The sequence below is a fragment of the Emydura macquarii genome, unplaced genomic scaffold, assembly GCF_026122565.2.
Source record: "Emydura macquarii macquarii isolate MOO-44397 ecotype Brisbane River unplaced genomic scaffold, CSIRO-AGI_Emac_v2 contig_3345, whole genome shotgun sequence".
Taxonomy (NCBI): Eukaryota; Metazoa; Chordata; order Testudines; family Chelidae; genus Emydura; species Emydura macquarii.
Genome location: NW_027133482.1, coordinates 729,416 through 753,793, shown reverse-complemented (window position 1 = coordinate 753,793; position 24,378 = coordinate 729,416). Strand labels below are relative to the sequence as shown.

The 24,378-nt window shown below is 48.4% G+C and overlaps 1 protein-coding gene across 1 annotated transcript in view; it reads right to left on the bottom strand.

The window, feature by feature from the left end:
- Positions 1–22,933, bottom strand: part of ADRA1D (adrenoceptor alpha 1D) — a 62,913-nt gene extending 39,980 nt beyond the window's left edge. Inside the window, exon 1 of the mRNA XM_067533541.1 lies at positions 21,970–22,933. Within this exon, the coding sequence (XP_067389642.1) occupies positions 21,970–22,933 (964 nt within the window). The remainder of the gene's footprint in view (positions 1–21,969) is intronic.
- Positions 22,934–24,378: the final 1,445 nt, after the last annotated feature.

The window sequence follows — 24,378 nt, the reverse complement described above, 5'->3', positions numbered from 1 at the left end:
TGCCACAGATCTCTGAGGTGACCTTGGCTAAGTCACCTTAGAGCCCATTTTACAAATGGGGCACTGGGGAGAACTGCCCTGCCCTGCCCTGCCTCACGGAGATGTTGTGAGGACAAATACACTAAAAAGTGCGTGGCGCACAGGTACTTCAGTCATGTGGGTCCTATATGTACCTGAGATAGATGGATCAGGCCGCCAGGCAGTAAGGGCTGCTCACGTAAAGGTGTGCAAGACGTGGTGCTAAAGTAGTGCAGTGTATGTTGAAACGAGGCACTGTGTCTGACTGACTTTCCAATATTCTGGCTTTTACAGGACAGAGAGGTGGCAGAGAGAAGCCAGCAGATTTGATGTGACTCATGATCAACTCCGTCCCACAGCCTCAGCATATTCTAGTCTCAGCAACGAGCCCGCTGAAGGCAAACACTGTAACTTAACGGATTTTATTTCCCAAATCCACCGTCCAATCTTGCTCTCAAAGAAGGCAGGCAAGCCGGTGGCGACGTGCCAGCCCGAATTCACAACACAGCTGGCAGGCGTCAAGATCATTCCTCCAGGCAGGACCCCCCCGAACAGAAATAGCAAGAGCGTGGAGAACGTTCCTGGTGCATATTGTAAATGTGGCTCCTAATTAATTAAACTTTAAAAACATAGATTCTTCGGCAGACGCCTGCCGGGGTTTGAACCCAGGCCCTCCACAGTCTGGGAGCCGCAAGGCCAAGACGTCAGCTCAAGCAGTTAACAATCTTCTAGGGTGTCTTTTTTTTTTTGGGGGGGGGGGGGCCTTTGCACTCCATGTCTAACCCCGCTCTGCTTCTCTAGGCATAAAGGAGGCCATGAGGCCTAGTGGATAAGCCAGGAATTTAGGTGTCTAATCTCAACTCTGCTGCCAAATTATTGTGTGACGTGGACAAATCACTGAACCTGTCTGAGCCTCAGTCATCCCCATGGGGTAGCAATGAGAGCGTGGGGACTGAAAGCCGACAGAAACCAAATGTAGTCCTTTCCACGGACTTCAGTGGGTTTGGGATCAGGCTCCAGCAGCCTGGATGAATAGCTGGGGCTGTGGAGAACTAAACCACTGACGTCGATGAATAGACTCCCCTTGACTTCGGTTGGCTCTGAATATCAACTGATGGACGGAGCTGGGGATGAATCAGAGCCTCTCTTTGGTGCACCGGTCACACCCCTTCTCCAGCCTGCCCCGCCTACTTTTTGGGCTGCAATGGCTGATTCTAGACCCCCTGGCGGAGTGGGGGCTGCAGGTGCCTTGTACCATTGCACTCCTCCTTCCAGTGGCCTCATTGCCCCGAGAATATGCCTCAGTCAGCATGGAGTGAACCCCCTGATGTCTTGGCTTCCCCGCCCGTAAAACAGGAATAGGAATGCACTTGCCTCACAGGGGTGTTGTGGGAATCAGGCTGACTGTGTGTGAAGGCACGAGATCCTAGTAACACACGCAGAGGGAAGACACCACGCATGCACAAAGGACGGTCACTCAGAACGAAGCACAGGCTGATTTTTGATGTGAGCCCACGGTAGCTGCATGGATCTGCAGTAGCAGGGTCTCTTTTCCTTTACAGGAAAGCAGATACTGCCGCAAACGCTGAAATGGAATCTCATGCCACAGAACCACGCGGCAGCTTTGGGTTTCCAATCAACCCGCACCAACAGGAGTGCTAAAATCACATAGGAAGTTTGTCAAACTGTCCATAACTATCCATCTATCTAAATAGGTACCTACATGGCCCCTGTCACAGCTCAGCCTGGTCCCTCTCTTTGGACAGACACTCGTCTGTTGTGAGTGGGCTGGATCTCACATGCATCTAAGCCGCTGGCTCTGGGCAGTGACTGGTTACTGTTATAGAGCCAAAGACACAACCAATCCTGCATCGTGGCGGGGGGTTAGACTAGAGATCCCTTGCCGTCCCTTCTAATTCTAACCGTTCCTTGCTCTGGGTCTCTCAGGTGTACTGCAAGGTACAGGCCCCAGACCCGACACCCTCCGTGGGCAGCAGGATCCTACAGTCCAGCCATCTAGATCCCATTGCCACAGTCCTCTGGAGCCCCCAGTTACTCATGCACACTTCCCCAGAGACCACCCACCTGGGGGAATGCTGGTTTCTCAAGTTATCCCTTCAGGGACAAGATGGCAGGAAAGCAAGGGGTATGAGCCTAGCAAAGGAGTTTGTTAGCCACAGACTGGTCACGCTTAAAGAAGCCTGCTAGAGAGTCACAGATCTTTGGAAAACAACGACGTCTGTGTGGCAGGGCAGTGGTATTGCCTCCCCTCCCCGGTGACAGACGGGGAAGTCAGGGGTCAGAAAGACTAAGTGACTTGCCCAAAACCACTCACAGAATGTCTGTGGCAAAGCAAGACTTGAACCGAGGTCTGCCCCAGCCAAGCCGAGTGCTCTATGCACTGGACTCCATCACAAGCGGCAGCAACGAGCCCTGAGCCATGAAATTAACCCCTGCTGCCCTGTGACTGTCATAGCGACGCCTGGCACTAGCCAGTAGGGGCATCTCTTTGCCTGAGAGCTGATAACCCACAGGCAACGGTTTGCATCCATTCCTGAAATGAGTCAGATTAATTTTCCTCAATGGCTTACACTGCATTGAGATGATAGCCTACATTTACAATGCACCTGTCATCTCCCCATCCAGAGCCTTTGTACAGTACTTTATTATATTACTATGATGATGTATGACTTGTATTCCTTGGGTGCCCATCACTGTTGTATCGGGATCCCTTTACACAAAGGATCAGGCCATCTAGCAACTTTGGGGGGCAAACTCCATGCCTAGACTCGCCCCACCACCACACACTCTCTCTCTTTGGGTTATTTTTACTACCGCTGTTAGTACTAGAACCCCCCAGACCCTGGATTACAGAAGCACAAAGCCTAAGATTGCATCAACTAGGAGCAAATTGCCACAGGGAGAAAGTTAGAATTACCTCATTGCTTCCTCGTGCTCCCTTGTCAGTCTGTCTGTCTCCACATGTTGCCTCTTGCCTTATATTTACATTGTAAGCCCCTTGGGGGCAGGGACCATTTTTTGTTCTGTTTATATAGTTTAGCACAATGGGAACTTGATCCATGACTGAGGTTCCTAGGCACTATTACAATACATATAATAATAATAATAATCATAATCATAGAAGATACTATTCAATATTTTCATTAATGACTTGGATAAGGAGTGGAGTGTAAGTTTATAAAATTGGTGGATGACACCAGTCTGGGAGGGGATCCTAGCAATATCGAGGACAGAACTAGAATTCAAAATGACCTTGAAAAATTGGAGAATTGGTCTGAAATCAACAAGATGAAATTCAATAAAGATAAGTGGCAAAGTCCTGCACTTAGGAAGGAAAAATCTAATGCACAACTTCAAAATGGGGAATAACTGGCTAGGTGATGGTACTGCTGAAAAGGAACAGGAGGTTACAGTAGATCACAAATTGAATATGAGTCAATCGTGTGACGCAGTTGCAAAAAAGGCTAAAGATGTATTAACAGGAGAATTGTATGTAAGACATGAGAGGTAATCGTCCAACTCTAGTCAGGACTAGTGAGGCCACTGGAATATTGTGTCCAGTTTGGGGAGCGCTGCTTTAATAAAGATGTGGACAAATTGGAGAGTGTCCAGAGGAGAGCAACAAAAATGATAAAAGGTTTAGAAAAACCTAATCTATGAGGAAAGCTAAAAAAAGCTGGGCCCGTTTAGTCTTGAAAAGAAGACTGAGGGGGGTATCCAATAACAGTGTTCAGATATGTCTAGGGCTGTTATAAAGAGGACTGAGCAGTTGTTCTCCATGTCCACTGAAGGCAGGACAAGACATAATGGGCTTAATCTGCAGCAAGGAAGCTTTAGGTTAGAGGTTAGGAAAATATTTCTAACTCTAAAGATGGTCAAACACTGGAACAGGCTTCCAAGGGAGGTTGGGGAATCCCCATCATAGGTCGACACACACCAGTTAGGGATGGTCTAGGTTTACTGGGTCCTGCTTCAGTGTAGGGGGCTGAACTAGGTGACCTCCGAAGGTCCCTCCCAGCACTACGTTTCTGACTCTGTGATTCTAAGATTTTAGCTCAGTTCCTTTACAGAGCTGACTGCATGTCTCAGGCCATAGCCGCATTCATACATTATATATTTAAACAATATCACTACATTTTAATGAGGGAATAACATTCAATTAGCCTCCAGGACCTCTCTCCTACCTTTCCCTATATCATTGGTACCTGCCTGTACCATGACCGCCAGGTCCTCCGCAACCCTGCACATGAGCCTGTCTAGATGTCTCCAGAGATCCGCAACCTTCGCCCCCAGCAAGTAATTCACCATGTGGTTCTCTCGGTCATCACAAACCCAACTATCTATATTTCTAATAATTGAATCCCTCGTTACTGTTACCTCTCTCTTCCTAATAACAGGGGTCCGCTCCCCCAGAGGGGTATCCTCTGTGCAAAAGGATACCATGACATCTTCTGGAAAGAAGGTCCCAACTATGCAATCGTTTCCCTCCACTCCAGCTTGAGGTTCTCCTTTTCCGAGATGTTCATCCTCCTCAACAGCACAGAGGCTGTCTGACTGGAGCTGGGAATACTCTACTGTGTGCTGGAAAGTCTCATCTATGTACCTCTCTTCTCCTTTAGCTCCTTCAGTTCAGCCACTCTGGTCTCCAGAGCCTGGTACTTGGTCTCTGAGGGTTGCTTGCACCGAATGCACACATACGCTACACAAGGCAGATAATCATACATGCTACCTTCAGTGCAAGAAACTCCAGAGCCTCCACTCTGCAGCTGGACTTCTGCCTGCATTAGTTTTACTCTCGCAGGGTTTTGTGTGTATGTGTGTTTGTTTGTTCTTTGTGTGTGGGGGGCTCTCTTGTCTGTGGGTGGTTATTGGCATAAGTTTAGAGGATGTGTTTTAGGTATAGCTGGCTCTCATGTTCCCTCACAAAACTCCCCTGTTTTCAGATCCTGTTTGCTAGTTCCTCTGGTCTCTGAGGAACTGCCTTTGTAAACCCCTGTTCTCCCTGAGTTAGAGCCTAGTTCGGAAGTGCTCAGCCTTTCCTAGCCAGCTGCTAGGCTCGGCACAACACCCCCTAAACAGACCACACTATAAACGTCCATCAAGCAGGCACCTGGCAAGCCAAGAAGAACCCAACAACAAACAACTAGCAGACAACAAACTCACCCCAAGGGGCACGTTCTCCTCCTTTACCTGGAGAACTGCCTCGCAAAACTCTCTTGTTCACTGCTCTTGTTCGTGGCCCTCACAGCGCTTTACAAAGGCGAATAGCATGATCTGCATTTTATATGGGGGGGAAACTGAGGCACGGGGCAGCAAAATGACTTGCTCAACAGCACGTGAGTGGAAGTGCTAGGACTAGACCCCTTGCTGCCTGACTCCCAGGCCTGTATCCTACCATCCCATTCTTTAAGAGGTAGATTTTGAAAGGCAACGGGAGTTGGCTCCCTACTTGCTCATTGTGCTTTTGTAAATCTTCCCCCCCAAATGCTGTAAAAGCAGCTGGATTTTTTCTCACAGTGAGAAAAGGATCAGGTCACGCCCCTAATGCCTCAGCTGTGACAGGCAGCCCACTTAGGACAACACAGGCATCAGAAATGAACTCTCTTCTGTGAGCTGGCAGAGGAATTTTTGCTATGGGAGCCTACGGCTTTCTGGCTTCATACCAAATGCATTAGCAAAGGACCCTATCAACAAAAAGCGATCCTTGAGGATTAGCTAAAGCGCTATATCCTCCAGCCACTCCAGTAATTCCACTGTTGCACTAACCATGCCAATAAATACTGGACATCAAGAAATACAGCATTCTGTGTCAGCAGGGCAATTTTTATCTGGGAATGGCTTTGTAGTTAAAGCATGGAAATGGGAGGTAGCTGATCTGTGTGCTAGCCTCAGTTCTGCTGCAGACAGCTTCAGTGACCTAATAATCTTGCGGTGCCTCAGTTTCCCCAGCTGCAAACTAAGTATAGTAAAAGCTGTAATGAACTGGTTGGTTCGCATATATACTTCTTCATTATACTGCAAACTTTTAATCATAGAACCGGGGCCACTAGCAGAAGTTCTTCAATGCAAACAATAAAGCGCCATGCTTTGTGAGCAGGAAGATGTGAGTTCTAGCCCCATGAAGTTGAGAACAGCCTGACATCATCCCTGAAAGATAGAGAAGGTCGGTGAGATAATATTTTTTATTGGACCAACTTCTGTGGGTGAAAGAGACAAGATTTCGAAGAGCTCTGTGCAAGCTCGAAAACTAGTGTCTTTCACCCACAGAAGTTAGTGCAATAAAAGATATTACCTCACCCACCTTGCCTCGCTAATATCCTGGGACCACCACCACTACAACAACATCCCTGCAGGGCACTTAAATGTTACAACAAATCCATGACCATCTAAGGACTTCATGTTGTGACATGTGACAACAGTGAAGTTTCACAGGGTGTCTGAGAAGCTTAATAATTCATTAATATCTGTTAAGGGCATGGAGATCTTAATATGGAAGGTGTTAAATAAATGCAACAATTTTAAAAAAATCACCTGATAAGTTAATGCCCGTAAAGGCAATTTTATATTATCAGCCAACAATAATACTCAGAGCTTATTCCAGTGTAGTGCTTCATGTCCTGAAAACGCTGCAAACATGAACCAATTAATCCCCCCGACACACTGCTAAAGAGGTGTTTTGGTATCCTCATCCCTGTTTTCCAAATGTGGACACTGAGACAGAACAGACCTGATTCTCCACCGCTTTTGTACCTTGTGTACCATCTATGCAAAGTGAACACAAAACACCACCTAGTGAGAACTCTCCACTCAGAAAACACCACCCTGTCTGGAGTGGCGCACGACCATGCATGTCAACCTCAGGGCAGGCTGTCAGGGCGGGGTAGAAACCCCAAACTGGTTGTATGTTCTATAATTAGATTTCACCAACCCAGTGACAAATGTGAACTCCTACAGCCCTCTAACAGCCTTACCATCAAGTCACAGACAATACCCTTGGGCGTTCCAGACTATCTTGCCACCACGGCAAGCTGGACTATGTGATAGGTCAGTGGTTCCCAACCTTTTTTGCTCGAGGGCCACAGATATCATTTTTACAACCCTGAAGGGCCACCAGTGTCCACTAGCAGCCCCTTCCTACTGCCTCCTTGCTGATCTCCCATCCCCCTTGCTTCAGCAGGAAAACCGCACGCGTCCTGTAGTCCCACGCGCTCCACCCGGGTGCCTAGGCAGTGGCTCCCTTCTGCAGCCAGTGGGATGGGAGATCAGTGCTCCCCTCCCTCTGGCTCCAGCAGGACCAAGGACCTAGGGACCCCGGTTGAGCGCTTTGCTGTGCTGCCTGCTGCAGCCAGGGGGAAGGGAGCACTGATCTCCGATCCCCTTGGCTGCAGCAAGGAGCTTGCACTGGTCTTGTAGCCCCATGGCAACGTGCTCTGCCTGGGTCCTTATGCAGTGGCTCCCTTCTGCAGCCAGCAGGAGGGGAGTGGCAGGTCACTTTGAAGGACCCCGTGGACCACTTTTGGCCTGTGGGCCACAGGTTAGGAACCATTGTGATAGGTGGTCATTTTCCTCCAAAATCACAACAATCCCGAAGGACCAGTCACTTACCCCAGGTCATTTGTACTCAGATCTCAAACCAAAGATGACACCTGTAGCCAATCCTGTAATAAACTAACTAAAGATTTGTTAACTAAGAAAAGAAATGAGAGCTATTTAGAATATTAAAACAGGAAACATACACACACATGAATGAGTTACACAGCTTTAGAGTAAAAAAGATCATACAGGTTTCTTATGTTCAGGAATCATTGTGTCTCAGAGTCCAGATGGCATAAAGATCCCAGTTTCTCCTTGTCAGGCATTTTTAATCCCCTTCATCCCAGAATCCAAGCTGGTGGGATGAATTCATGCACAGATCTCCCCTTCCTGGAAGGAGTGCAGAATGCAGTCAACAAGGTCTCCGTCCTTTGATGCTACACAATGCCTCTTTTGCCTACAATGTGCCATTTTGTGTGCAGGACGAGCACTTTACCTTAATCAATGCACCTTTTCCTGTTTGGTGAGTTACTGGTTTCCAGCAATGTATTTGTCAGTGTTCAGTGCAGCTGGGGCCTTGGCATGAGTTGGCACCTGCTCTGCCAGCATTACACACCAAATGAGATTCTCCACTCACTTACAATGACGGGAACATTTTGCACTTCCGGGTATAAGTGGGGACACCAGATGCCAGGCAAGGGAGAATCAAGCAGCCTTGTTTTCCCAGAAATCATATTAATCACAACTCACCCCTTATGGGCCCTGATTCAGCAAGGTTCTTTAGCACATTCCCAACTTTCAGCACACAAGTAGCCCTCCTGAAGTGAAGACAAGGTTACTTGCCTTGCTGAATTGTGGCCTCTGTCAGTTGCTGCAGCTTACCACGGTAGTCGGTGACTGAATTTTGCATGAAAGAGGTGGAGAGGGGAATGCTGGGACATGCTTACTAGAGCTGGTCAGAAACTCTCCATTTAAACTTGTATTTGACAGAAAATTGGGTTTTGTCTAAAGTGAAATCTTGCATGAAAAGTGTCCACTTTCTGCAGAAAATGTTGATTTTTATTTTGCCAAACACCTTCAAACCTGAAACGTTTGAATTTGGAAATGCTGCCATGGTGCCTCATGAGAGCTGTAGTTTGGATGCCACAGGCATCTCATTCTCCTCTATAGAATGGGCTCCACAACTGGACTACACCTCCCAAGATGCACCACAACCAGAGACTTCCATGATGCACCGCCTCCCCTTTCCAAGATTGCTTGGGCAACCTTAATTCTGACATGTCCTAACTTTTGAGTGCTTGATTTTGCAACCTTAATAATGTTCTTTTAACGTAGCTTTTTGTGTGTGTAATTTCCTAGGTGTTTGAAAAACCAAACCGATGCCCACATGGTTCAACAGCAAGGTGGCAACCTTTAGATCTACTTCACAGACATCTGCCACTTGAGCTTAGGGAGTAACTGATAGCAGGAGTAAGTTGTTATCCTCTATGTGGACCAGCACTAGAGGGGGATGAGACACACACTTCCAGTAGGTTTCACAGATAATTGCTGAGAGCAGAGGAATGGTGAGACTCAGGAATCTTGGATTCCATTCTAGGCTCTAGAGGGAATATTCTCTATTGGGCACAACCTCTTCTGCTCCTTCACCCAAACTTGGCCCCTGCTTTTGTGTCCCCTCCAACCTGCCCTGTGAGAGTCTTGTATCTTCCCCACCCCTTGCTCCTCATCCCACTTCCATTCTCTTCACCCAGCCCTTCCCTACTCCTCAACTTTCCTAGCCCTGTCCCAGTCTCTTTGCCCAGCCAGTCCTAGTCTCCCTCTCCTGACAAGTTGTCCAAGGCTCAGTTTCTCCCCTGGTATCCCAGACTTCCCCTTTCACACACTCAGTCCCAGTCTAGTCCCAGTTTCCCACCTCTCAGCTCCTCATCTGATCTGTCTCTCTGCTTTCCCCAGGGCCTCCACCTGTGCCCCACCCACACTTCCCAGTCACATTGGTTCCCACTCCCAGTCTCCCTACCTGGCTTCCTTGTCCAGCCTTTAGTGTCCCCTCCTCCCCTCAGTTCCTGGTCCCAATTCATTCCATCTGCCCCATCAGTCTGTCTCTTCTCCACCCTGCAGTCAAATCAGGCAGCTTCCTTCTCCATGCTGCCTGGGCCCAGCAAGGGGGTCATTAAAAGCAAAGGAGAGAAAGGCTCCCTGCCTTGAATTCTGGTGCCTGGACCTCAATCCAGCACAGCCCACCACATACCAGATGAACAACTGCTGGGAAAGTCCTGCTCACCCCCGGGAATATGCTTAGTGCAGATGGACTCGTCAGAGATTTTAGCTCTGAGAAGTCTTTACTGAAGAAGTGCAAACTGTGACACTCTGTACCTCAGAGTACCACCCTGGACCCCCCATACTCACCTAGGGTGACCAGATGTCCCGATTTTATAGAGGCAGTCCCGATATTGGGGGCTTTTTCTTATATAGGCGCCTATTACGCCCCACCCCCGTCCTGGTTTTTCACACCTGCTATCTGGTCAACCTATACTCACCACTATCATGTAATGATGATACGTTTTGTACAAAGTATACCCTGTGAGGTACCATTTTGAAAGTTTTAGTCTGTTGAACATTAATATCATTTTGGATGGTAGACGCTATCATTGTATGTGAAGTGATGAAGTATTGCAATAGGTGTTCCTGAAATGTATTGTGAGGTTGGGAGACGCCCACAGCCAACCTTTCAGTGGAACCAAAGGACCAGTCAGAGACGGGCTGATGGTCCATTAAAGGGAATCCGCTCTCCCAACGGCCATCCCAGAGACTTCTCAGAGAGAGCACGCAGCCAGTGGAGACTGCCTGACCAATGGCGGCTGTCTGACCCACGTCACAGCAAGGGTCTTTCTAGAAACCGGAAGAAGGTATAAAAAGAAAGATAGTGACATCATCACTTGGCCTACCCCTCCCCCCCATCTCAACACCTGGAAGAATGTCGGGCGGACAAAGACTTTGAAGTGGGGGAGAGTGGTCCCAGACTGGAAGGTAGTCCCAGCATGTGTATTGAGGAACTGTAACCTGTTTGTACCATCTGTCAGGGTGAGAAAAGCTGTTTGATTGAACTCTTGCTTAGACTAACAGTTTACGATTTACAATGTGTATTTACTTTTATTTTCCCTCTGACCTTTATGCCTACCACTTATAATCACTTAAAATCTATCTTTCTGTAGTTAATAAATCTGTTTTATATTTCACCTAAAACCGTGTGTTTTGGTTGAAGTGTTGGGAAATCTCAGCTCAGGATAACAAGGGCTGTTGCACGTCCACTACCATATTGTCGGTGTGGCGAACCAGGTGATGAGCTTACACTGGCCAGGGTTCTGACCAGTGCAAGACGGTATGGTTCTGGAGTGCAAGGCTGGGGAGCTGCAGGGAACTGGCAGGAGCCTCTCTATTGATGGCTCATGAGTGACTGGGAAATCATTCATAGAACTCAGCTGGGTGTGTCGCTGCCTGTGGATGTCTGTGTGAGTGCAGTGTCTAGGTTCAGAGCTTGACATCAGCATCACAGTGTCAGAGCAGACCAGGCTGGTGCATTTGAAGGGCTCACCAGCCCCACAGTCCAGGTTGCACCCCAGGGACCCCATCACACACACTGCAATTTTTCAAAGGCTTGTAAACAGGCGACATTTGTGTGATTTTCCTGGAGATGGCAAAAGGCACATCCCTGACATAACAGCGAACCCTCTGCAAAATGTCAAGTCCCTGCCACAAAGCATGGTGGCACTGGAGTTTTTCAAAGAAAAAGTCACCAGAATTTAACATGGGCAACACAACGTATTTTTTCCTAGCCTCATTCCCCAAAAGGGCTGATCCATTTTAGCCATTTTTAGCTGAATTCTTCCAAAATTACACCTCTGTAGGCAGCACTGCTTTCCAAGCTTGATGCATTTATAACTTGGCTGGTTATCATCACAAACTTGTTAGTTGCTGTAGATAATTCTATTTGTTCTGGCAGAATCAATTAAAAACAAGCTGCTAAAAGATGATTCAGTAGCCACACTGCAAGATCATTCAGAACTGCATCCACACCAGCCTTAACTTCGAATCAGGCTTATATAATGTCTCATTAACCACATTGCTAGATGTGATCAGCACATATTTGGGTTAATGGAGAAGAAACAGGTCATTAAATGCTCCATTCTAGAACTCTGGGACAAAACGATAAGCATTCCAATGTAACAAAGACATGGGACCCGTTTAAAAAAATCTATTTATTATTCAGTACAGTTTGGTTTTAATTTTAATTGATCAGTTTTTGCCCCTAATAAGTAATCCAAAATATTTAGGGTGAGAGATCAGGAACAAAGTGGTGGAATCAAAGAAATGTTAAGTGTCAAAGCAATTCCCCTGCAAAATGTCAAACTATCTTGGGTATAATTCTCTGTGGCTGTAAACTGTCATTACTACCTGTACGTCAGCAGAGCGTGTGGCCCAATAATAGCAACCCTCATTTTCGAAGCACATGACAAGCATTAATCCACAAATCACTCCTGGGAAGGTTAGCTGAGGTGTTGGAGTCTGAATGAGAATTTGTCACTTCCAATGCAGCGCTCAGTTCACTCAACTATGGGTCTGATTCTCAGGCCCACTCCAGCGCCTCGGCAATACCCTGTCAGCCAAAAGCAGCCAGTAAGCCAGCGTCAGTGGGTCCCTTGTGACTCTCTGCCACCCTCTTCCAGATGCCTGTGCATGGGGATTTCCCAGGAGAAAGGCAACGTTGACAGGGTATTCATACAGCAGCAGTCCACAAGGCAGCTGGACATAATTTAGAGCAACCTGATACAGTCTGAGGCAGCTCTAGGTTATAAAGGAAGCAGACTGGTTCCTGGATAGCCCCAGAATCTGAGCAATGTAAAAGAGACTTAAAACCACCTTTACCCATCTCCCCTCCGATGGGCTGTTAATATGCACAGCTCGTTAATGTTTCAGCCTCATGTCTCGCTCTTACTTCATATTATTTATGAGTTAGCCCTTGATACTATTACATGTGATACTGTTAACCAGTATAACCTGCTGAAACAAACATACCGCTTATCACAACTGGGTATTTATTACCTGACGTTATAGACTCTAACGCTGAAATGAATTAGACTATGTGCCTATATCATCCTATATACTGCAAAACCTGCCTACTGATGCTTGCTGAGTCCAGAATGCCACGTAACACAGGCTTAAGATAGCTTTAGTTAACATGATGCATTTTTTACATGGTTTCAGAGCCTTTGTCTAGAGATTTATGGGATTTTGCTCACTGAATGTTCCCACTCAGGCAGTCATGTTAAATCTTTCAGGTTCTATTTTTTGTCTTGTTTGTATCCCATTTCCCATGACAGAAATTGTATTCAGCATCGGCAACAGGAATCAACCTAAAACAGGCATTTGGCTTTAACTATCTCTGTTTTGGATGGTTTGACAACCGGTAACTCGGTGTAAAGGGCTGGGTCCAATGCCCAGCTCTGTCACGGCCTCAGCGCCGAGCCAGTGTTCAAACTTGAGTGCCTAAACTTGAGATTTGGGAGAGGAAGACAATCCACCTCCCCAGTCCTTCTACTTCTGCTCTTCCATCCACTGGGCTACAATGGGGGAGGGGACCCCAGCTGATGCCATCTGATGGGAGTTTAGAGCATTGCCAACTCTTGCAATTTCCTCACAACTCTAGCAATTTTGTGGCGTTTTTTTTTATCTGTCTCATGAAAACATGATTGAAAGGTGCCAACTCACAAATTTTCCCAAATTCAAGATGGCCGCCATCTCCTTTTACTGTCAATGGGGCTCAAGCCAGCAAGATGGCCGCCATTTCCCTACAGTCTATCTGCATGTGGAAGTGAGGCTGCCCTTAATAAAGTTGGCTTCTACCTCCCACTGTTTTCAATGAGATCAAAGCCATGACCTCAGGCAAAATGGCTACCACTCTATTGTTCAGGGGGCTAGAAAGGCACAGGGACTATAAACAATTAATAGCCCTGGATTCATGTTATTAGGGTCCCCAACCCAGCCTAGTTCCAACTAGAGTTGGGCAAAATTATAAATTTCCATTTTAGGCACCTAAATGCCGAGCCACTTATGCAGAATCAGAAGACATAAAAACCACTAGGACCCTTGCTGTATCTTTGCTCTCTACACCAGTGGTTCTGAACCTGTGGTCCACGGACCCCTGGGGGTCCTTTGACTATGTCAAAGGAGTCCGCGAAAGACTTAGACTGAAAACTGACTGAATAGAATTCAACTATCTATACAGACAATGGATGTCCAAAGGGGTCCGCCGCACCTTCATTTGAAATTTACACAGGGGTCCGCACCTCCATTCAAAATATTTTAGAGGTCAGGAAATGAAAAAAGGTTGAGAACCCCCTACACAACATTACGATTAGGAGGAAACCACATGGATACAGCTGGTTTCCAATATATCATTTTTACTAACCATACACAAACATGCAAAACCTAGCTACATATATATACACTACCGCTCTGTTGGATTCTGGTGACGGAGGTGACAGAAGACAAGGAAAGATTACTAGATGGATACAAAATTATTTAAAGAGATGAAACCCAATTCTTATGCACTATATACTTCTCCCATCTAAAAGGAAATTAAAAAAAAAATTACCAACACCTTATTGTCAAAACGAGTATGATTAAATATATGAGAACCCTTTTGTTTTCTAATACTAACAGGGAATTTTCCCAAGAGAAATGTATCCCAGACTATTTTAACTCAAGCAAGAACATCTGGTGCTCTTTCTTTCCCAACCTTCAGCCAGGAGATGTGAAAGAAGGCTGGTGATTTTCCGTGGGTTGGTTCTTTATATGGGAAGGCAAAAATGAGCCACTAAACTTTGCAGTTTCAAAAATGAAGTGTAAGACATACTGGCAAGGCCAATCCTCAGATTCAGCCTAGGAGAACACACTGAAACTGAAAGCAAGGGGGGGGATTGTGCTGTAGTTTTCAAACACCTTAAAGTTTGTAGGAGTTTAGGTATGGAATTAATAGGTCTATTTGCATCATTGAGTTTAGGTTTCAAGCACTGGATAAATATGTTCAGATCCAAGGTTTTAGGGTTTGGTTATATCTTTTTTAGGAACTGATCCTACATAGTGTCAAGTACCCTCAATTAGAGCGAGGTGAAATATTTTGGCCTAAACTTTTTTCTGGCAAAAAATGCCTATCCAGGTTTGCTTAAACTTTTTGTGACTTTCTGTTGATTTTGCCAACTTGTTTTGACTGAAAAAAAAAAAAAAAATTTTTAAAAATTCTGAAAAAAAAAATTTAATTATGACATTTTTAAAATGCAACATTTTGTTTAAAATGACTTTTTGTTTAGAAATTTATTTCAATTTTATGTAAAATTTTTTTAAACAATAAAAAAATACCCCAGCTCAGATCAAAACAGATCAATTTGTATCAGGTCAAATGAAAGGTTTAATTCGACCCAAAACTATTTTATTTTTTTTAAATCTTTTTGATTTTTCCAAAAATTTTGAAAATAAATCATTCTCATGTTGACCCAAAAACGGTTGTTTTCAATTTTTCGGATTTGTCAGTGAACTGAACAATCAGTTATTCACCCAGTTCTGCTCTCAGTTCCCATTGAAGTCAATGGGAACCAAGGAGGTTCAATATCTTATAGCTGCAGGCCCTTGCTGTGGGACAAACATGCAAGAAGTTTGCAAGGTCTTGAAGGGGTTGGTTCAGACACGATTGCAAAAGACTGGAGCTGCGCCGTACTATCTGAGCCTCCTGCTTCTGAAATATGGAGCAGGAAAAACCATGAGAAAGGCCTTCTTGGCATTTCCTCTTCCGTTTCCAGGCAGCAATACCATGAGAATCAATGGCTGTTCCCATGATATGTCAATAGAATATGAATTCAGTTCTGACTAGAACTAAATAGAGGTCCAGTGATCGGGTGTAACAAACATCATCTCAGTCCTCATCAGGGACTGAACCCAGAGCTAATGTATGATCTTCAACGGCATGAGCTAAAGGACTGAGGGTCTGTCTACACTGCAAAATAATAATATTAAAAAAAACTGCAGCAGTGAGTCCCAGAGGTTGGGTCAACTGATTTGGGCTCATGGAACTCAAGCTTCAGGGATAAAAATAGCAGTGTAGATGTTCCAACTCGGGCTGGAGTCCTGGCTTTGAAATCCTCCCCACCTTTCCTGAGCAGGAACATCTATACTGTTATTCCTAGCCCCATCTTGTGAGCCCAAGTCAGCTGAGCCAGGCTCTGAGATTCACTGCGTGGGGGTCTTTATTTTTTTTTGCAGTATAGATGTACCCTAAGTCCCCCTTCTGGCATCTCTAGCAGACTTATATCCTCCATCGCTCAGGCATGGAGGGGGTCATATAGAGGACTTAACTGTAGGTTACAATAGCGCCCATAAAATGGTTTGATTCTAGTTCGGCCAAAGGATCAGTCCAAATTCTTACCAAGTATAAGCCCAATTCAGCCAATGGAGTTACAGCACTGATGTATTTGGCCCAGTTGATTTACACCAGGGTTCAGTTTAGTGCATTGCGTTTTCCATACCAGTTCTGCCACCTCTAGCACTGAGGATCACCTTATTTAAAAAGGAATAAAATCAGAGTAATACTTAATATACGTCCTTTCACACAGCCCTCCTACACCCCATTTTAAAAAAAATCCTCCAGGTACCCAATATGGAATTACATTCACCCTTCACGACAGAAATGACTGCAGTTCCTTCTCAGATTAGCTACAAAACAAATACCCTTTCCCTGCCCTGCTGTAATCGCTGAAGTCACAGCCACAAGTGTGGTGCCATAAGCCTGAATTTTCTTCAAAACCCCTTGGGAAAGGGCTTCCTTTGCCTTGTGAAAAGATAGATAGATAGATAGATACGGAGTTTTAATCCATTAGGAGCAACCCAAAGAACACAAATCTGAAACCTGACTTGGACTGAGATGATTTAAAAGGTAGGGCTAGACGGTGGCTTTAGGCACAGTCTGGAGCAATGCCGAGTGCATAATTTGCATCATGCTCGAGGCACGTCTACACCCATGGCGGTGTGTAGGGGACCGACACTGGGATCAATAGCAGTGCAGACAATGAGGCACAGCTTAGGGGAGTAGAGTCGAGTGCCCGAATGCCCAGGGTATCTGCCCTACATGGATTGTCTATGCACCCAAGCACAGCATCCCTCTTCTACAGCTGTCCTGCTGCTTCCCCTGCTGCTGGAGCCTCTCACCACAGTGTGAAGCTCCAGGTGTAGTGTCTGTAGTCTATACGCTGCTGTAAGTGTAGACGTAGTCTTGGAGTAGCACCTGGAAGCTTTGTGACTCTGATTCCTAACCCGCTCCCTCCTGGCACCCAGGAGGTAGCAATTTACTGCTGGCAGAATACCCGTGCTGGGTCAGCCAGTCTACCCAGCCAGCAGGGGACAAGGCTCCGCCCATTCCCTCCCTCCCTGCGCATGTGCTCTGGGGGGGGGACTAAGCCAGTGAGTGGCCCCACTCACACCTATGCACCGAGACCCAAGGTCCAGGTAGAGCAGGGGTGTAAGGAAGCAGGGTTGTTCTTACTCCCCCGGATCCCTCTGAATGAGTACATAGTCTGAATCAGAATCTAGCCCTTTCCTGGTAAAAGCCGTGGGGACATTCTGTCCTGGATTGGAAGAGGGGGCGGCGGGACGGACAACTGGATGCAGTGTTCAGTGTGGTCCCATCTCTAACCTCTACCCTGCAAGTGACTTTGGGGGAAAACAAATGCAGCAGGAACTGGCTCCCCACACATGAGGACCAAGGGAGTGGGCTGCGTTGCCTTTTAAGGAGGATAATTAATGTAAGCCTGATACATTATTGTGATATTCCATGGGGATCCCCAGGGTTGGGACCTATCACCTGCCCTTTAGGAGTCTTGTCTTTTCTTCTGACCTGGGGTCAGCTCCCTGACTCCCCTGCCACTGTCAACAGAAGCATCCCCCTCGCAGCCCAGGCTGGTCCCAGGGTCCCTCTGCAGGTGAGCAATAGACATGCACACCAGGGGAACGCTGGAGGGCTGGGATGGAAGCAGTGGAGTGTATCTGCCACTTATCAGCAGAGAGTCCTGCTTGTGCTGCCTCTGACCCCTACCTTCAAAAGGCATTCAGCTGGATCCCTGTGAAGGGGAAAGATGCTATGACATATCCAGCCCGGATATAAGTTTAACTCTATTGCTCTGCTTCAGGGAGTCCAGACATTCTCCTCCCTACTGAAGCGTAGAAGTCCTCTTACTGTCAGTGGGATCTGCATATGCCTACAAAGGGAAACATACCCCTCCTAATCGGGCATCGGGTGTGATTAGGGTTTCATGCCTTGTTAAGCCAACAGCTTCCTAATGCCTTATTAGCCATGCAAACATATTCTTATTCATTGCACCAACACTCTTGATGATTGCATCCTATGCTTGGGGATATGTAGCATCACCCCAGGAAGGGTCTGGGCTATGCAGCTGATAAAACCCCACGGAGGTACTAGGGACTACATTTAGATTTCAAGCAATATTTTTGCAGATTGTTCTAGGACCAAACTTATCAAAGATCTTGCAGTGCATAAAAACATTAATTAGTTAAGCTCCCCAGCCCTGACAAAGTAAGTAACTATTATCTCTATTTCACTGATGGGTAAGCAGATGGGACAAGTGATTTGTCCAGAGTTACACAGGAAGTCAAGAGTAGAACCTCAGATTCCTAATTTCTAGGTCCCTGCTAATTACTAATGCTGTTCCTTTCCACAGAGGACCAGATCCTCAGCTCATGGACAAAGGGATAGCTGCACTGATTGCAATGAAGCGCTACTGATTTATATCAGCTGACGAGCTGTGCTTGTGTCTGTAAAGTCACATACTATATTTGTAAAAACTGTCCTGCTAAGCACTGTGTGGTCATTCACACGTTTGAAATGGTGCAATGCAATTAAAAACAAATCAAAGGTAGCATGTTTTTTTTGAGAGTCAAACCATAAATGAACTTGTGCATTTTAGAGAAAAAAAATCTAAAAGCCACTGGGAAGCTAAAATCAAAGTCATTTTTATACAGAAACTGTCAAGTTGCACAAGCGGAGACAGAAAAATGTGGTTAGGAAATAGGCTTCAAGGAGAAGGGCCAGAATTTAAGCAGGTGTAAATCGGCATTACACTATTGATTTCAATGGCACTACACTGATTTAGATTAGCTGAGGTTCTTGCCCAACTTTCCAACTGTAAAAAGAAAACATGTTTATTACAAGAGATATAGTTGGGCAATATTTCTCCTCTGTTTCCTATTGAAAATAACTCTGCAGCAAAGCTTCCAAATTCCTAGGCTCATTAACAGCATGCAAAAGAGTTGGGGTAGAGTTTAAAGCTAAACTTTTGACCATCCTTGCCCTTCTAACGAGGCAGGCTTAGAGGTGTGACCACATGTCATATATAAAATGATGAAAGTGATTGAATTTATACCACTCGTTTCTATCATCAAACTTTTCATTTCCATAGTACCCTTAGTCCAATGATCTCAAATCACTTTTCAAAATATTAAGACTCATAATACTTCCCATGAGATAGGTCAATAATATTATATCCATTTTGTGCAACAGAAAACTGAGTCACAGAAAGATTAAGTGGCTTGTTTAAAGTCACATGGTGAATGAGCTGGGACTAAAGCGCATGAGAATCCTGGTTCCCAGTCCCCTGCTCTAATCAACACATAACTGTGACTAAGGGAGGGATATGATAGAGGTCTATAAAATCATGAATGGTGCAGAGAAAGTGAATAAGGAAGTGTTATTTACCCCTTCACATAACACAAGAACCAGTGGCTCCCTAATGAAATCAATAGGCAGCAGGTTTAAAATAAATAAAGGAGGTACTTCTTCACACATTGCACTGTCAACCTGTAGAACTCCTTGCTAAGGGACATTGTGAAGGACAAAAGTATAATGGGTTAAAAAAAGGAATGAGTTAAATTCATGGAGGATAGGTCCATCAATGGCTGTTAGCCAAGATGGTCAGGGACGCAACCCCATGCTCTGGATCTCCCTAAATCTCTGATTGCCAGAATCTGGGAGTGGACAACAGGGGATGGATCACTCGAATTATCCTGTTCTGTTCATTCCCTCTGAAGCATCTGGCACCAGCCACTGTTGGAAAACAGGATACTGGGCTAGATGGGCCATTGGTCTGACCCAATATGGCTGTTCTGATGTTCTTATACTGCCTCTTTTACTCAGGGTGTGAACTGGGCTCTTAAAAATAGTGAATTAATCCTTACAACATCCTGATGTGGTAGGGGAAATAGCACCATCATCATGAGAGAGAAACTGAGGCCAAGCAGATAAGTGACTTGGCCAAAGCCACATGGTCAGAGGCAGTAGTAGAACTCACAAGTTCTTGGCTCCCTTCTATGACCTTAGACCATGACTCCCTCAACTGAATCGCACATTTTCAAAGTGCTGCTAGTAACCCTGAGTCCAGATTTTTAAAAGGGACAAAAAACATCTTCCAAAAGTGTCCAGACAGAGCGGCTGTGTCCCTGAGATCCTGCGTGCTCTTTGTGATTGATTTTTTCCAATGGACTAAACAAATCTGGCTGTTACACCTCCTACATAAGCAATGACAACACTCCTAAAGGTGTTTCATGTAATCTAAAACTCACATATACAGCCTCTGATCACATGACACCTCCCTGAAGGCTCAGATGACAACAGCATGGGAAAATTGCCTGGCTAGTGTCAAGAGGATGCATTCTGACCCCACTGACACCCCCTCAACAATAACTAAGGGCATGAGAATTTCCCGTGTAAAACGGTTCTAAGATTTCCTGGACCATAGGACTTCCCTAAAGCTGTTTATTTAATGAGTTGTCTGTGACTGGAGAGAGATGTTTCAAGATGTGGGTCCAGATCTCAGCTGGTGTAGATAGTCTACGCTGACTTCCCGGAGCTATGTTGATTTACATCAGCTGAGTATCTGGCCCACTAGCTATATCTGGGGGGCCTGAAAGAGAATAAGGGATATTTAAATTCCCTTTTCTTTATGGACTAGCTATGCTGCTCCCAGGGGAAGATCTGCTGACATGAGCCAAGATGCCTCTGTCCTACCCTGAGAACGAGTACTTGTGTTTCTAACCAAGGTGATAAAACCTGGCTTTGGAGTTGGGGTTTGCCAGATCTTCTTCCCAAAGCTACAGAGGCTGCCTGCATGCCAGGGTAACATTGGCACAAAGATGTTAACCCTTAGAATAATGGCTGGCGCAATTCACTAAGGGGGAGGGTGTACTAATGGCATACCGCTTTGCATTTTACAGCACCTTTCATTAAAGGATCTCCAAGTGCTCCCCAGGCACTCAGAGTTAACCTTCTGTGTAAGGTGAGTGGGTCTATACTGTGTCCATTTCACAGATGGATAAACCGAGGCACTGCAAGGTGAAATAATTTGCCAAATACATCACAGCAAGCCAGACCCAGGAACAGAATCTATGAATTCCTACTACTGGGCTGGAGGATGAGCAACTCAGTAGCACCTGGTCACACTTTCTGATGGCCCATCATACAGTCTCAGCAAGTGAAGACAGAGCAGGAGTTTCATCTACCAGCAATCAGCCCAGAGACGGGCAGCGTCCTTCCATTCTAGAGAACCAAATACATGCCTGGTCTCACAGCCCATGGCAGTCACCGGCGTGACAGCAGACCCGGGGCGAGCCCCACACTTTTGCAGCCCTAGCCAGGACGCCACCTTCCACCCACGTCTTCCCTCTGCCTGTGCAAAGGTGGGGCCTGATCCAAAGCCCAGCAAAGGGAAGGAGCGTCTTTCCGTGGACCTCTGTGGACTTTGGGTCAGGCCCCTGAGTCTTTGGCAACTTATTGGGATGAGGGGGTGGTCTGCCAGGCAGGACCTGGAGTCCCGGGGAGCGGAGACAGGAGCGGGCAAACCTACAGCAAGAGCACGGCGCTTTAGACCAAAGTCACCAGGGATGCGCCCGACCGATGATGGTGACTAGCTGGATTCTGTCCCCTGTCTCGGGGGGGGGGGGGGGTCTCTTAGCGTCACTGTGTTTGCCCAAAATGACGGCGGGCAGTTTCAGTGCCGGGGGGGGGGGGGGGGGGGTTTTCCAAAGCACAGAGCCCAAAAAGCAGCGTGTTCCCCCCCCCCCACCATCCTACAGCGCTTTGGGATCCGGAGGGCACGGAAAGTTGCCTGGAGAGTCTCATCACGACTCCTCGCTTGGAAAGTGACCCCCCCAGCCCCCCTCTTTCATTGCAATCAGCCCTTGCACCCGAGCCGGGGACGTTCCCTCCCGGCAGAGAGGAGCTGGAGGGGTGCGTGCCCGCCCCGCGCAGGGGGAGCGGGGTGGGGGGTGGGGGGGCTGACTTACCGAAGGGCAGGACGAAGAAGAAAGGGAACCAGCAGAGAATGAAAACCCCGACGACGATGGCCAGGGTCTTGGCCGCTTTCTTCTCGCGGGAGAACTTCAGCAGGCGCACGGAGAGCGAGCTGCGGAAGTTGGGCCCCTTGCCGCGGGCGCCGGCGAGCGGCTCCTCCAGCACGCTCCGGCAGTGGATGCGCAGCACCACCTCCATGGACTTGCTCCGCTCCTTCTTCACCCCGGCCTCCAGGCTCTTGGTGGTCCGCCGGGCCACCACGTAGATCCTGAAGTACATCACCAGGATGACGGCCAGGGGCAGGTAGAAGGAGAAGAGGGACGAGAAGAGGGCATAGCCCGGCTCCTCGGTGATGCTGCAGATGCTCTCGTCCGGGGGGGGCGCCTCCTTCCAGCCCAGCAAGGGCCCGATGGAGATGACCATGGAGGAGAGCCAGACCAGCCCCAGGATGACCACCGCCTTCTTCTCGGTCATGATGGTGGGGTACTTGAGGGAGTGCTTGACCCCGATGTACCTGTCCACCGAGATGATGCACAGGCTCATGATGGAGGCGGAGCAGCAGAGGACGTCCACCGCTGCCCAGATGTCGCAGAAGAAGCGCCCGAAGGTCCAGAAGCCCAGCACCTCCAGGGTGGCCGAGAAGGGCAGCACCGTGGTGCTGAGCAGCAGGTCCGCGATGGCCAGGTTGACGATGAAGTAGTTGGTGACCGTCTGCAGGTGCCGGTTGCAGGCCACCGAGAGGATGACCAGGATGTTGCCCACGATGGCCGAGAGGATGAAGAAGGCCAGGAAGACCCCCACGCCCACCGCCTGCAGGTCCAGGGCCGAAGGCAGGGAGGTGCCATTGGTCTCCACTTCCTCCCCCTGCAGCCCCCACTCCCTCCAGGACCGGTTGGCGCTGCCCTGCCCCGTCTGGTTCCCATTCAGGCTGGCATTGAGCAGGTCAGGGAAAGTCATTTTAAAAAGGGGCCGGTGTCCATGGAGGACGGCTCCGCTGAGAAAGTGATGCTCAGGAGGGGAGAGCCAGGCATTCTCCCCCCCCCCTCCCGCCCCCAACCACCCCCGGACTGGCTTCTGCAAAGAGTTTCTTCCTCCCCTCCCCGGTCAAGTCCTGTATCTCAGCCACCCCCTTCCGGGCCACCCCACACAGGGAAGCGAGCCCCCCACCCCTCCCCAAAGAAACAAAAAGCCTGGGTACCCTGGCTCCCCTTCATCCAGGGAGATGCATTGGCTGAGGATGCAGTTGGCAGGACGGATGCAACCAGAGACCGCTTGTAAATTTCACGCCCACCCTCCTCCCTCCCTTCCCAGCCCAGGCTGCAGAGAGGGAAAATCCAGATCCAAGCGGGGAGCGGGGGGAGGAGACCCAGCTCCTCGGATGCTCAAACTTTGCATTCAGTTGGTGGCACTGCTGGGAGAGGGAGGGACAGAGAGAGAGAGAAATAAATCAGTGCCCGGCTGCACTAGGAGCGGCAGCAGCAAAGACGGGCAGCTCGGTCCCCCAAACTCCTCCTGAAGCTTCTGTTGCATCCCCTTGCTGATGGGGGGGGGGGTGTTGCTCAAGGAAAGGGAGGGAGTTGTGCTTTGGGAAAGAAAAGGGAGCCCAGAGCCTGGCACCGGCGAGGATCCGTCTCCGCTGCACGCCGGGAGGACGCCGACAGCGCCTGTCTCTGCAGGGGAAGCGCTCGGGGGCATGGTGTAAGGACAGCAGCGATCCCAGCCCAGGAGGTAGCGCCGGCCCCGGCTCCGGCGGCAGCGAGCCCGGGGGATGAGCCGACGGCTCGGCGCTCCCCGCGGCAGGCGCGAGACGCCCCCGCGGTCCAACGCTAGGGGGCAGCAAAAGGCAGGCATCCGCCTCGGCCGCCAGAGCCACGTGGGGGCGAACTCCAGGGGACGGAGTCGCGGGATCGAGCCCAGCGCCCGGCGCTTGTCTCTTGCAAGGAGCCGGGGAGGCCGCCCGGGCGCTGTTTGAAGACCCCGCCTCTCCAGACACCGCTGCTGCCGGTGGCGCGTTGCAGTCCCTCTGGAGCACCGCCCTACCCCTCCCCACAGCCCGGGGCGGACGGACAGACAGACAGACAGGCTGTGGGACACCCAGGCTCCAGCGAGCGCTGTCCGGCTGTGCGGCGGGGCAGGGGAGGGCGCAGGGCCAGGGTTCGCCAGGGCTGGGCCGGCTTCGCCGCTGCCCCCCTCCTCTGCAGCCCACGTGCCCCAGCAGCTGCTGCCTCACTTATCCCCCCTCCCGATTCTTCCCTTGCATCTGGAGCATCCTTCCCAGCCTCCATCCAGCAGCACCCTTCCTCCGCCCCGTGGCCCCCTGCACCAGGCCGCCCCCTTTCCTCCCTCACCCCCCTGCCTGGCATCTCCAGCACGCCGCCTCCCCAAACCTCCCCCTTCTCCCC